General features: G+C 43.7%; 1 protein-coding gene across 1 annotated transcript in view; it reads right to left on the bottom strand.

Annotated features, from left to right (window-relative positions):
• Positions 1–14,462, bottom strand: part of LOC145248840 (heat shock factor 2-binding protein-like) — a 592,183-nt gene that overhangs the window by 538,278 nt on the left and 39,443 nt on the right. Inside the window, exon 2 of the mRNA XM_080110563.1 lies at positions 10,011–10,106. Within this exon, the coding sequence (XP_079966689.1) occupies positions 10,011–10,106 (96 nt within the window). The remainder of the gene's footprint in view (positions 1–10,010; positions 10,107–14,462) is intronic.

Below are 14,462 nucleotides of genomic sequence, written 5' to 3'. Positions count from 1 at the left end.
CTTTCTCAATAAAATATATAAACAAGATCAAAGTGTAGTATCTGTTCCCTCAGTTACTAAACTTGACCCACCACCGGGCTTTCGGGCTAGGTTAAGGTGTTTTTTCTTACTAACCTTTGTTAGCAAGGACCGACCCCCTCCTTTGGGGAGTCAGGACCTAGAGGACCGACTCCACATTTGTGGGAGCTTGGACCCGGAAACCGATCCCCTCTTTTGGGAGACTGGAATCTCGGGACCAACACCACTATCGCTGGTAGTTGAGACCTTCTTTTTTCATTTGTTGTTTTTGCATGTTGTTTTTTCTTCGTTCCGGTCTCTTCCCTCTAGAGACAGGGGATGGTCTAATTTCTCCACACTTAATTGCCTGAGCAGCACTCTGACCTGCCAGGCCCAAACTTTGTCTATCTTCGCTGCTCTCCCAGTGGATCGAGCAGACAGGGTTCTCTTTCTCGCTTCCGTTGGGGTAGTTAGTGGGTAGGGTGACGTGGGGTAGGGCGGGTGCTTCGTTTCTGCTCCCCTCTGTGGGCAGGGATGCCTATCCCCTCTCTCTCTTAATTGCGACGCGGCACTCTGACCCGCTAGCACCCACTGCGTCTTTCTTCTCTGCTCTCCCCCCTCGCGGGGGGATCTGAGCTGCTAACCCGACATCCCCGTGAGGGGAAGTCAAAAACTCTAATTTCTTCAAAGTCCGCTCCTCCCCCTCCTCCCCCTCCATTCCCCTGGGTTTTCTTTTCCCCCACTACACTTTGGTCCGCGCCAGCGGCCAGTGCAACCGCCACGATGCCAGGCAGGAGGGGTACGTCACCCCAAATGCGCAGCATCTCAACTGCTAGCGACTCCCTATGTGAGGGAGCTGATGCATCTCCCGGCGAGACGGCGCCAGGAAACAAGGTAGGGCCCCGGCGCGCGGCGACCTTGGAAGAAAGCGGGAGGGTAGGGCCGCAGCCCGCGGCGACCCCCCGAAAAGCACCTGCAACCGCTCCCCACGAGGGCAACCCAGCGGAAAAAGCTGCTGTTAAGTCACTAGCTGGGGAAAGTGCAGAACCCAGCCAACCAGCTGCACCCCAGGACGGCAGAACCAAGGGAGGAAGACCGGGGAACCCATCCCCCGCTCCCCCAAAGGGCGACTCCCCAACAGAAAAGGAGGAAAACAGCACCGCGGACCAAACCGAGGCGCTGGATGAAGACGTAATAGCCTCCATCTGCTCACTATTCGGCGGGGAAGACAGTGATTGGCCCCCCAACACTCCCCAAGAGGACCAAATATGGAAAAGGGGTGACTCTCCAGCCAGTGGTAACAAAAGCAAGTTGGAAGGAGAGACACCCTTGACAGTACCCACCAAGGCTCCAGCTGGGAACACGGCACCAGAAGGGGAGACACCTCCATCCCCCAAGGGGACAGCCACCCAGCAAAGGAAGAAAATAAGAAAGGGGAGCGGCCCGGAGAGCAAACCAAGCCAGGACGAAACAACGCCAAAGACACAATGGCCTACTTTGCCTGGTAACGGCCCCGTTCCGAAACCAAAAATGCCCATGACAATGGAGAGCCCCACAACACCAGCTACGCCCCCCAACCCGAGTCCAGCTGACACCCACCAGGATGGAGGACCGGCATGGGGCCCCAAAGAGCAGCAAGGGAAGTTGACGCCCGAAGACTACAGAGCACTCTTCGACTCCACTTACAAGGAGTATACCCAGGGGAACAACATCCAACCCCTCCCGGGTCAAGTGGAAGTTCTGGAGAAAAGAGTGCTCTCGCTGATAACTTCAGAAACCAAGACAAGGGGTCTGACGGGCGTCAACAAGGACACAATGATGAACGTGTTGCTGGAACAGAACATTCCCGCCAACTACATCTGTAGAAGGAGTTACGCGCAGTGGGATGTTCTGCTCCCCACCTCCGAAGACGCAGTCAGGCTGTCCAGGACCTGCCATCAGAGCAGGAACATAAAGCTCCAACCCATCTATATGAACAAGAGGAGAGCAAATGTTTCTGCTCTTAACGTCCCCTGCTATATGGAGGCCAAACAACTGGGGGCTATCCTAAGCCAGTATGGAGACGTAGAGGAAGTCACCCCGGTCCGCGGATTAAGAAACATCATGACCGGGGACTACAAAGTACAGATGGTCCTGGACAAGGCTGGATTCTACGCCATCCCAGCCACACTCAAGTTCGGAGAGTGGACACTCTCCCTTATAGTGGAAGGGAGGAGGCCCCATTGCTGGCTGTGCACACAACAAGGGCATATGGCGAAGGACTGTCCGAAGAGGAATGGAGGGAAGAAGCCCACAAAAGCGGCGGGAACCAGCGTGACAACAAATCAAGCCGCTGCTCCCGCGCCAGCCGCAAATCCTCCAGAGGCACCGACAGGCTGGGTGACAGTCGTAAAGAAAGGCAAGACCAACAAACAGCCATTCTTGCAGACAGTCACCCAAGACCAAGACCAACCGAAGAGCGAGACGGAGAAGATGGACACACAGACACCCTCCTCCTCAAATAAGAGGAAACTACCAGAATCTGAGGAGGAGGCCGCGTCAGAGGCAGAGGAAGAGACAACAACAGTCTCTATGGCCCTGAGCGCAACAGAGATCAGGAGGGCCAGGAGGAGGAAAAGCCGCAAGACACGCGCAAACCCTCCTACCCCCACTGAGACTGAGAAGGACTCCCTCGCAACAACAACACAGGATGAGCCCCCTGTGATCCCAACACCCCAGCAACCCGAACAACCTTCCCCCTCTCCTATAAAGGCCCCAACAAACTCTTCCCGCCCCTCATCCCGTGACAGGAGCCAAAAAGAAGAAAACGAGCAGGCTACCCCCTCCCCAAGCGCTCAGCCTCCCCATCAACCAAAAGAGGTCCCCTCCCCCACTCCCAAAGTCCGCACTGAACGGACCAAAAAGCTCCCCTTCCTGCCAGGAAGCAGGATTTGTGAAACAGACCCTCTCCAACCGGCTCCGGACCTTAAAGGACAACAGAAGGTCCGGTACAATAAACTTAAAAACTTTGAAAAAGTCGGTGGAGACCTAGTAACAGACCCCACTAAATTCAAGGACGCTCCCTTGTTGACCACTTTCGTTAGGGTCGACAAGGACGCTAGGACTGGAGGAATGTGGGCAATGATTAAGGCAGCGAAGAATGCGATCCCAGGCCAGCAGCTGGTGGATAGGGACCATCCTTCACTGACCAACATTTTCTTTAAATGTGAGGGTAGAATCCCCATGTATGTACACCCATCGCTATACAGGGCACTCAAACTAACCTTCCCCCTGGACGTGGGGGGCGTGGCCAAGGATGGATCACCTTCATCGGATTTACTTACCGGCAGCCTTGGCCAGGCCTGCCATGTCCTCACTGCCCGGGATTTCAGACCCGTCTGTGACAGTGCTTGAGGTAAGTGATCATGTCTTTGAACTTGGCTACATTGAATGTGAGGGGCATCAGGTGTCGAAGCAAGGCCTCGCGCGTTGTGAGAGACTTGGTGTCCCTCAAGGTAGATATTGCCGCTATCCAGGAGACCCACTTTGTTTGTGACGCGGATTGTCAGGTGCTGGTAAACGATTACGATGTCTACTCAGCATATGGCAATACCTATAGTCGTGGAATCTCCTTGCTAGTGAGTCGCACCCTGTCAGCGTCGGTGAATGTTGTTCACGCAGGCGAGGACGGGCGGGCGCTTGTTGTTGATGTTGCTGTTAATTGTAGTGTTTTTCGGATTGTTGCTGTTTATGCTCCCAATGCTGCTGTAGAGAGGGCAACCTTTTTTCGACGGTTGGAGGGCTTCTTAGTGGATCCGGAACGGTTAGTTTTAATGGGGGATTGGAATGCAATCCTTGATCCCAAAATAGATAAGGTCGGGGGGACTAGCGGGTCGGCGTGGTGTGACAGCAGTCTGTCTGACCTGATGGCCTCGTGCGATCTCGTCGACAGATTTCGTCTGGATCATCCAGGGCGGGAGATGTGGACGTGGCATCCTGTAGTGCCTTCCCATCCAAGCACTTACTTGGATCGGATGTTAGTTAGAAGAGGCGATGTAGACTTCCTATCTTGCCCCACGTTCCACTTGCTGGGACACTCGGACCATAAACTTGTTATGGCCCGTTTGAGCTTAAGCGCTAGGCCTAAACTGGCCGGATACTGGAAGTTCAACAGCACCTTGTTGGAGCTGGAGGACTACCGGTTGAAGGTCACTGAGCTAATTCAGCGGGCTTTAGTGGGGGCGGTTACAGGGAGTAAGTGGTGGGTTAGTCTCAAGGCCAAAATTAGGCGCTTCTCTGTCCAGTATAGCCAACGCCTCGCGATAGATAAGGCTAAGGCAAAGAAGCGTTTAGAGGATAAGCTGACCCGGGCGGTGGAGGGGGGAGACCCCCTAGAGTTAGCACTAGCTAAACAAGATCTCAACCGCTTGGCTAGCGAGCGGTATGAAGGTCAAGTAGTTAGGGCTAGGTTAAACAAAGTTTCTAACGAGGCTGTGAATGTTGACGCTGTTGAGCGTAAGGCTGCTTTAAGGCGCGGTTCGGATGGGTACATTCGTAAAGTACATAACCTGGAAGGACACCCCTTAGTATCGACTCGGGAGATCTGCGAGGGGTTTCGGGAGCATCTATCGGTGCGCTTCACCCAACTACCCGGACTCAGGGTTGATGAGTTTGGCAGCTATTTGGCTGACTCGCCCCGCCTCACGGTGGCTCGGGCGGCTAGCTGTGATGGTCTTATTACTGAACATGAGGTCATTACTGCGTTGAAGCAGGTCGGCTATAACAAATCCCCGGGGCTTGATGGTCTACCCTACGAGTTTTACTTGAGGCTGTCGCCCATGTTGGTCCCTATTCTGAAGGATATGTTCAACCATTGGTTTGCCCAGGGTTCCATCCCTGGACAGGTGACCAAAGGTGTGATCACATTGCTGAGGAAAGGTCAACGGCATGGTGGGAGGGAAAACTTTGATGATTTTAGGCCCTTGACTCTGCTAAACACAGAGTTAAAGATTTTGGCAAAGATTCTTGCGAATCGCTTGCAGGTTGTCATCACTGACTTGATCGAACCGGACCAGACTTATGCTGTGAAGGGGAGATCGATTCAAGACAATTTGCACTTGATACGCTCGATCATAGAGGGGACAGAAGACGACGCCGAAGCCGCGCTGATCAGTTTGGATCAGTCCAAGGCATTCGATAGGGTCGACCATCGGTTCCTAGGATCTGTGCTAGAGGCCGCCGGATTTAATCCGGACTTCCGCAAGTGGATCTTTGTTCTGTATGACAGGCCGACGGTAGCGGTGCAGATCAACGGTAAGCTGTCGGAGTCATTCGCTGTCTCTCGGTCGGTGCGACAGGGTTGTCCGCTGTCGCCTCTGTTGTATGTCCTGGCGTTGGAACCCCTCCTTCGCAATTTAAGGGACGAGGCGGCTACACCAGTCCTGCGCGGAATAGCTCTCCCTGGAGGCACACGAGCCAGGGTTTCCGCGTTCGCCGATGACGTCACCGTGTTCGTGTCTTGCCTCACGGACGTTCAAGCGGTGGTCGAGGCGCTCGCTCGATACGAAGAAGTAACAGGGGCCATCTTCAACCGTAGCAAGTCTGTTGGCCTGCGGTTGGGGGCCTGGACCGGGGTAAACTCGCTTCCAGGTATTTTCAGCTGGACCGATGGACCGGTCCGCATTCTCGGTGTCTGGTTTGGACCGGGACTTCAGCTGGAAAAGAATTGGTCGGAAGTACAGTCTAAGGTCAAATCGTCAGTAAAGACTTGGATTGGAAGGAAATTGTCCTTGAAGGGTCGGGCGGAGGCGTGTGCTACATACGTCTTTCCGCTCATCCTTTACCGTTTGTCTGTACTTCCTCTCCCTGCAGAACGACTAACCCGCTTACAAGGGCGCCTCGATTCACTTTTGTGGAACGAGGGTAAGCATTATGTCTGCAGAGAGGTCTGTGTTCAAAATCTGAGCGAGGGAGGCCTGGGTCAGCCCAGTCTCTTGTGTCATAGAAACGCCGAGAGATTGGCTTTCCTGGGTCGTTCGCTTGAAGGAGACGCTCCTTGGGTCCCTGTGGTTGAGAACTCGTTTCCCAACCTCAAACCCAACCCTTCGGTAGAAGGTCGTCGTAGACCGAAGGGGGAGTCCAAGTTCTTCTCCGAATGCCGAACCGCTCTTAGAGCTTTGCCGGGGACCAATGTCCTCGATCAGCCAAGGAAGAAACTGTATCGGGATTTAGTGGAGGGGACCGCGAAGGATCCACTTTGTAGGCGGATGGGATGGTCGATGGAGGTTGTCCGTTCTCAATGGCGTTGGGCGCCGGGACGGGAGATTCTGAATAACTCGGAATTCTCCCTGACTTGGCGACTGGTCCGAAATGCGCTGCCCCTCTTCGACGTACTTTTCCGGTATAAAGAACATACCAGCCGCTTCTGTCCGTGCTGTGACGAACGCGAGCCCGAAACAATCGAGCACGCATTTTTTAGTTGCAGCCGGATACAGCCCCTATTAAGGTACGTCGAGGGGGTAACAGCTCGCATCGATGCCGAGTGTCTGCTCGATCTCGACGTAGGAACTTTTGTGTACAACATGGAGCCGCCGTTCCCCAGGGAGGAAAGTTTGGTTTTCCTGGCGATCCTAGCAGTAGCGCGCATGACCATTTGGATCGCGCGCCTCAAGTTGGTCCACGAAGGGACATCTGTTCCTGATCGGGATCTGATCGTTTACTTTAAACATTTGCTTAAAGTAAAGATCAGATGCGATTGGAAGAGGTTGCCTAGAGTGGAATTTGACAAGAGGTGGGTGCACAGCACTAGTTTGTGCATCCGTCGAGGAGCCAAGTTTCAATACGTGTTCCCTCCTTAGGCATGGCATGGGCGGTGCTGGGTCCTACGGAACCCATCCCGCCTAGGTTAGCATTATAAGTTCAGTAAAGTAACTCTTGACTGGTGGTACAAATGAGATCCTGTTCCTGATTTTATTTTTTGGTATTAGAGAACCTCTGAGTCTGCCCAACCCCCCCTGCTCCTCATCTTTATTTTCTGATGCCCCCGATCATCCCCCTACTCAGAGGTCACCTTCCTACCCCCTCCATCCGTTGCTTTATTTTCTCCCACCTCCATTAAGGCGACTTCCCCAAACCCCATTAGGGATGCTCTGCTTGTTTTCGGTTCCCCGGAAAACAGTGGGGGATCTAGCCACATAGAATAGTACAGGGGGGGTCTTACTAACAACACATTAGTAGATTTTCCTTATTTTTGAAATGAACATTTTCATTAGTTTTTTTTTTTTTTTTTTTTTTTTTTTTTTTTTTTTTTTCCCACTCCACGAACATTTTATGCCAATTAATTCAAGAACTCTTTCTAATGAAATCGAACTTTATTTTCTCACACATACACACACACACAAAAAAAAAAAAAAAAAAAAAAAAAAAAAATGCACACACAACATACAGAAATGAATATACAAATTGTACATAGTTAAATTTTACATTGAACGCTGGGGTTATTAGTTAGATTAGGATCCACAGAGTGATTGAGGTATTTTGGTAAATGTTGCCAGTCAAGAGTAAGACTTCAAAGTCTCATCTGTTACGTAGTCAAAAAGACCCTGTACCCTCCCCCTCCCAATTTCTTGTAGGGCCTTGTGCCTAATTTTGTTGAATTGAATTTTTTGTACGTTTTTTATGTTCAATTTTTTCTTTCTCAATAAAATATATAAACAAGATCAAAGTGTAGTATCTGTTCTTCAGATGCTGCACTTCCATTTCTTGTTCTGTTTCGGTGGAGGATCAGTCCTTCACGACCGAGACAATTTTTTATTTTTGTACCTTTTCTCCACGTTAAAAAACGACCTTGGTGTCTAACTGTCCCGTGGGGAGGCATGGTAAATAGGTACAATAATATCAGAGTGTCTCCATTTAGGCTGAATATCCACAGAATGCCAAACATCAATATATTACAGATGAATGAGTCCCCTATTGAATTTCCACAGGTCCTGCTAGTTACTATTAAAATGTGAACTATCACTAATTATGTAATGCTGTTATTTTTAGAATGGCCCAAATGTATGTAGAGAAAGAAAACTTTGACGCAAACTATTTTTAAGTGAAAGAAAATGAAAATAATTTATATTTTGTCCAGCTTCACACACAAATCGCCGATATATATTTACAACACAACAAGTTCGCTCTTTCTTTCTCTTTCCTGTGTTTTTGGCTACAATCCGTTGTTGTGCTGCAATAATTCTCTCCGACACCAACACCCACTTTCGAAGGGGTAAGAGGAGGAGACTCACATGCTTGTCAAGCATATCCTCCAACTTCCTACAAGTTTTTTTTTCCCTTCTCCCTCTCCTTCGATTTTTATACCTATATGTTCATTTTATTCCGCAATGTCACGCTCACAGCTTAAATGCAGATGTGACATTAACTCAGCACACAGGTCGTCAATCGTAAACATTGAACAACCTTCCTGCAATTTAGGACACTCATGCTTCTGCAACAGTTTATCCAAGGGTTTTTTTTTTTTGTTTTTTTTTCACATGGGGGTCGCCACTTATCAAAGCCTGGAGGCCACTTGAGGATAAGGGTTATTGAGTACACAGTAGTCAATATGATAATATCATTGTAATCGTTAGTAATGGAAATTTAGTAAATTTGATTACTTAAAGGGACGGTTCAGCAAGAATTTGTTTATGTTGGGCTTGAATACAACCAAATTGTAGTCACCTGAGGCAAAGGGAAGAGAGTTTCACAGAACATTGCGGCAGAGTTGAAAACACAAGAGGAGTCATGTGCGCAGTGTGACAGCGCACGCTACATAAAGAACTCACAAACAATTCTGAAACTTACTCACAAAGGACAAGAGCAGACAATCGTTATTTTCATGACAAGCGCTCGACTGAGCTCCAATCTATGCCCCCCCCTCGCGAAACTTTCACAAGAAACTCGTCTAGCTGAAAACACTATCAATAATTTCCCCCACTTTTTATCTGTGCCTAAACCAAAACGTAGATTCCATGAACAACGCTTCTTTCTTAGAATTGCATGCCTGTGAAACTCTTCCGTTTGCCTGTTTCCCAGCTGACTACAATATGGTTGTCTTCAAGTCCAATGTAAACAAGTTCTTGATAAGTCGTTCCCCTTAAGTTAACAAATTTTACTGAATTTCCATTACTGACAATTACTTTATTGTCCAATTGACTAATGTACACTCTTTCACCTTTATCCCCGAGTGGCCCCTGGGCCTTGATAAGTGGTTATGTCTATGTAAAAAAAAAAAAATGCAGAACAACATTTTCTCACTAGACAGGGAGTCACCACTGATCAAGGTCCAAAGGCCATTCGAGATCAAGGGTTAATGAGCGTACAATAGTCAGAGACAACAGCATCAATAGTTAGTGATGGAAATGAGGTAGAAATGAATTATTTAGGCAGAGATGGGGGAGTGGGGTAAACTGTTGATGGTTGTTTGGAGATAGACAAGTGTTTTCTGTGAAAGTTTGGCATGAGGGGGGAGGGGCATAGATTGAAGCTCAGACACACACTTGCCAAGACAATAAAAACAGAGCAGAGACAGGCTTACAACATTTCTTCTGTGGGATAGAGGTTGCAGGGAAGAGAACAGGGCATTACCTACTAGGTTTTGAAGCTGGCTTTGTACAGCAATACTCCATTTTAGGACGTATCTGGCTTTTATACAGGTAGAGGATTGAGTCGGGGGACAGATAACCTTATAGAGTGGTTGCTTCTCTAAGTTTGTAATGTAGCCACAAATGGTTTACTTTGTGTTTCATTTAGCTTTCCTTAGTCTTTTTGGCTCAGAGCAAAAGTGTGGTACCTGTTCTGATACTAAGAAAACAAAAGTAACAAAAATGAAAGTGAAGGTTCTTTGCTGAATTTAGTGCGGAGGGGAAATAAATAGCCTGTTAAAGATCCCCTTTGAAAGAGCTGGATTTTGCAAATGTAAAACACTTTGCCCTTTGCAGGATGACAAGTAAATAGGGAACACCTGATATATCATGGAATCAAAATCTACTCACCAATTCGAATTCACTTTCTTCATTTGCTTCCATGAAAGTTCTGAACATTCTTTGGTAAGATTTCAAATTTACTGATATTTCTTTGACCAGTGAAGTCTGCAAAAAAAAAAAAAAAAAAAAAAAATTGTGATCAAACAATGCATACAAAATGTCTTAATACTTAATTGCATATCAATAATTCTTTTGTGGTCATCTCACTATCACAAAATCATAGTTCCACACTTGAGAATTCGAATCTTATAAAATGTAAAGAAATAAAAAAACGTAATATGATGTCACAGGCTGGGAGTAGTAAGATGTAGGGTTTGCCATTCAATCCAGGGCACCACCGGGTGTTCCTGCTATTACTATATACAACTTACCGTTTTTTTTTTTGTATACCTAAAACTGAATATTTCCATGAACAAAGTTTCTTTCCAAGAACTCCAGTGGAACCTAGGAGAAAACTTATGTACCGACTTCAGCATGGTAGTCTAAGTCCAATATCAAAAGATACTTGTCAAGCTGTCGATGTTGTAATCCCTTCTTTTCCTACTGGGTTCTTGAAGAGTTTACTTTTTAGCTAATCAGTTTAGAGTCCAGGAGATGAAATGCTGGTGGTGGGCTTTCTTTCAAACTTTGTTTACCTTGAAGTGATTTTATCTCCCCCCCCCCTTTTTTATTATGATTAGCTCTATATCAAGTGGTTTCATGCAGTGTCTGAAGCAACTTCCACAAAAAAAAAAAAAGTATTTGATTTGTTGTCTCCAATCCTCTCATAGTAGTATTCATCTATTTAACAATCTCATTAATTGTTATACTCAAGTGGCTTTTGGCCTTGGTGAGTGAAGATCCATTCAGTATATAAGACTGATAAGATATACCTTATATTTCAATATATAAGACGACTCTTAAAGTTGAAAAATCATCTTTAAAAACCAATATTTCATAAGATACAGGGTGTTGCAATCTGTAGCCTAGGCTAAACAAATATGGTTTTGTGATTTAAGTCATCTTTTATACAACTGATATATGATAAATTCATGGAAATTTACTCCAATGTTGTACCTCGTCTTATTTGACGATCACCTTATACACCAAAATATACGGATGTTAAATGTCATGTTGGTGCAAAAGATTTTTCCAGGTTGTAGAAGGGCATTTTAAACCATTTTAATTTATTTTATGCATATCGTTATCATGTATACATATCATGATTTTTTTTTTTTCAGATTATTAAAGCAGGGCTTTTTGTTGAGAGTGAAACAGTCGCATTTGCAAAGGTTTTTTTTTTTTTTTTTCAGATTATTAAAGCAGGGCTTTATGTTGAGAGTGAAACAGTCACATTTGCAAAGTTGTTTTTTTTTTTTCAGATTATTAAAGCAGGGCTTTATGTTGAGAGTGAAACAGTCGCATTTGCAAAGGGTTTTTTTTTTTTTCAGATTATTAAAGCAGGGCTTTATGTTGAGAGTGAAACAGTCGCATTTGCAAAGGTTTTTTTTTTTTTCAGATTATTAAAGCAGGGCTTTATGTTAAGAGTGAAACAGTCGCATTTGCAAAGGGTTTTTTTTTTCAAGTGGTGACTAGAAAAAATAAAATTTACCTTTTGATGATTGTGTTGCTTTTTTTTCAACAACACTCTTCCAAAGCTCATTACTGAGTGAAAAATGTCTTTTCAATCCTTATTTTTTTTTTATAAAACTAGCAAAGTAAAATTATTAAAGCAATAAGTTTAAAAGAACAATATACCTTCAAAAAAGAAAGAAAGAAAGAAAACACAAAGGCAGTTTTAAAAATCCTTAATTCAAATTTTTATACCTTCAAGTCTTCTCATACAGTTTTGTGTATGTTTAGAGTTACACTTTAAAAAGAAATACAGAAAAAAAATCTTCATGATGTACATATTCATCATAGAATGAGGATGTCATATTCCAAAAATCATGAGGATAGTAAATGAAAATATTTAGTTGCCAACGGTCAACTAAAGATAAATTTATCCATAGAACCCTAGAAAAGATCATATTTTTCTGCAGTATTCTCAACCACGCTTACCTCAAAATGTCCTTTTGTCAACCAAAAAAGGCATCTTTCATCACGATAATGCTTGTAGTCAAATAACACTACTAATCAAAGACCTAAGAGAATTTGTTTGGGAAATCTTGCCCCATCCTGCATATTCTCTTGACCTAGTTCCCTCAGATTATCCCTTATTTCAAGAATTGTAAAAATAAAATCATTAAAATGGCCTTTAATTAACATCATAAGAGTTAGATTCATATTTCACATCAAAACCTAAAAGAAAAAAACATTTTATAAGAAAGACATTTGTAAGATAGATGGAATCAAGTTATAGAGACCAAAGGTAATTATTGCTACAAATGAAGATTTTTTTTTTTTTAAACAGATTTTCATTTTCAATATGAAATTTTAAATTTGGAGAAAGAGATTGCAGTAAAGAAGAAAAGTTGACGGGGAGAGAGGAGCATCAAATTACAGATATGTTTTTGCAATTTATCAAGATTAAAGCTATTATAGAAATGTTTATATTTCTTTTAAACTTTTTATTGTTTTCTCTCAGACATGTTAGTTTGTCTTTTTTTTTCCCCCCTATAAACACTACTATGGCATGTGTTCCTCAGAATTATCCAATCTATTCCCTGCTTCCTTTGTTCCAACTCGTTTGATTCGTTGATCTAGTGGTCTCCATCAATTCACTGTTTTAATACCTCAGTGTAATACAACTTTCTATTCAATGTAGCCTTCAACCGAAACATTGCATAAACAACACTCAAGATGAGAACAATAGTCCGATCAATACAAGTAATACAGTCTTTGTTTTATCACTGCTTAATGATATGCAGGGACATTTTGGTGATCATCTCATCAGTAGGGAGTGTGATCCTGAATGGTCTTCACACTGGACCTTAAAACCATAGTTAATTTTTTTTTTTTTTTTTTTTAACCTTTAAAATTAAAAAAAAAAAAAAAAAAAAAAAAAAAAAAATCATGCGTTTCAAAACAATTTGCAAACAATTCCCAGACTAGAGAGAACTATCAAAGTTATTGAACATTTTGTATGCTATTCTGTCTCCAGAAATTTACTATCAAACCATGTATGCAATGCTGTTATCATATTTGGGCTGGTGAATATCTGTTCCATTTGAAGGTTCTTGATAAATTGCAGAAAAGTATCTCTAATTTGATTGCCCCCCCACCTTTTCTTCTCTGTAACCTTTCTTTCACAGACGTGATGTTGATAGTCTCAATCTTTTCATAAATAATATTATAACATGTGTTCTTCAGAATTGTCTGATTTATTTCCTGCTTCCTTTGTTCCAGCTCGCTTTACTCACTGATCTAGTGATCTCCAATTCATTGTTTAATACCTGATTGTAATGCAGCAAGTGATCTCCAACTTTTGTGAAAATGTTAGCAGCAATAATCGAAAAAACGAGAAACATATGCAAATTAGGAAGTGTGGGCAAGCTGGCACAATAAAAAAAAAAAAAAAAAAAAACATCACGTGGTGGGCAGAAGAAAAAGTGTGGTTGAATAAAATGGACGTGTAAAGTTGAGGACTAGAAATGGCTGTCTACGGCTGGCGTATAGTCGAGCAGGAAGAAAAACGCTCCAGCTGAGATGGACATGTGGCCACGCAGAGAGAGACTTAAATTGGTGTCAAAACGGGGAGAAAGAAAAACAGTAATAAATGACTTGCGTTAAAAAAGAAAGAAAAACCGAGTCAGATTTATTTATTTTTTTGTTCGTTCCTTTTCGACGGTGCCAGACAGTGTGGGGGTCTGAGAGGGGTTTAAACTGTAACAAACATAGTTTGAGCATAATGATAACATTCAACATCGTCAGAGCTGGTATTTCTTTAGCGTGAGGCTTGCAGCGTACCTTTTGACACCTGTCCAAGGTTGCTCTACCAGTCAGTATTTATGGCTTAACCAACCAATCATGTTTTTGTAAAGAGGAACCCGAATATGCTCATACTTGTTACATCAAAAGCTAAGAAATATTTATATTTCTTTAAAACATTCTATGTTGTATTTTAACGACATCATACTATCCAGAAGATATAAAATTGCCTTTTACAAAAAGGTCATATCGAAACTAATACCAAAGAGTGAAGAAAACAAACAAAAAAGAAAAAAAAAAAAAGACATCTCAATAATTTATTTAATGAGAAATGCAATCCTTTTTTATCTATTCGAAAAAAAATTTTTTAAATAAAAAAAAAATTGAATTACATTTTGTTGCAACCAATTTATTTTAACCTAATTTTTAGGCTTGACTTTTCTATAAGTCTGAGATAAAATTACAACTTCCTGGTTAGAAGTAAATAATAAAATAGTAAAACCACAGAAAAGTTGAGGTCTACAAGAGGCATTTTTTTTTTTTTGTAATCTTAATGAGTAAAATGTTGTATAATGTTAATTCGATCAATTTGGGAAAAAATTAAGACGATAT

The sequence above is a fragment of the Euprymna scolopes genome, chromosome 27 (assembly GCF_053919585.1).
Source record: "Euprymna scolopes isolate OS-2025 chromosome 27, ASM5391958v1, whole genome shotgun sequence".
Taxonomy (NCBI): Eukaryota; Metazoa; Mollusca; class Cephalopoda; order Sepiida; family Sepiolidae; genus Euprymna; species Euprymna scolopes.
The sequence above is the reverse complement of the archived record's forward strand: the minus strand, read 5'-3'. Positions and strand labels throughout refer to the sequence as shown.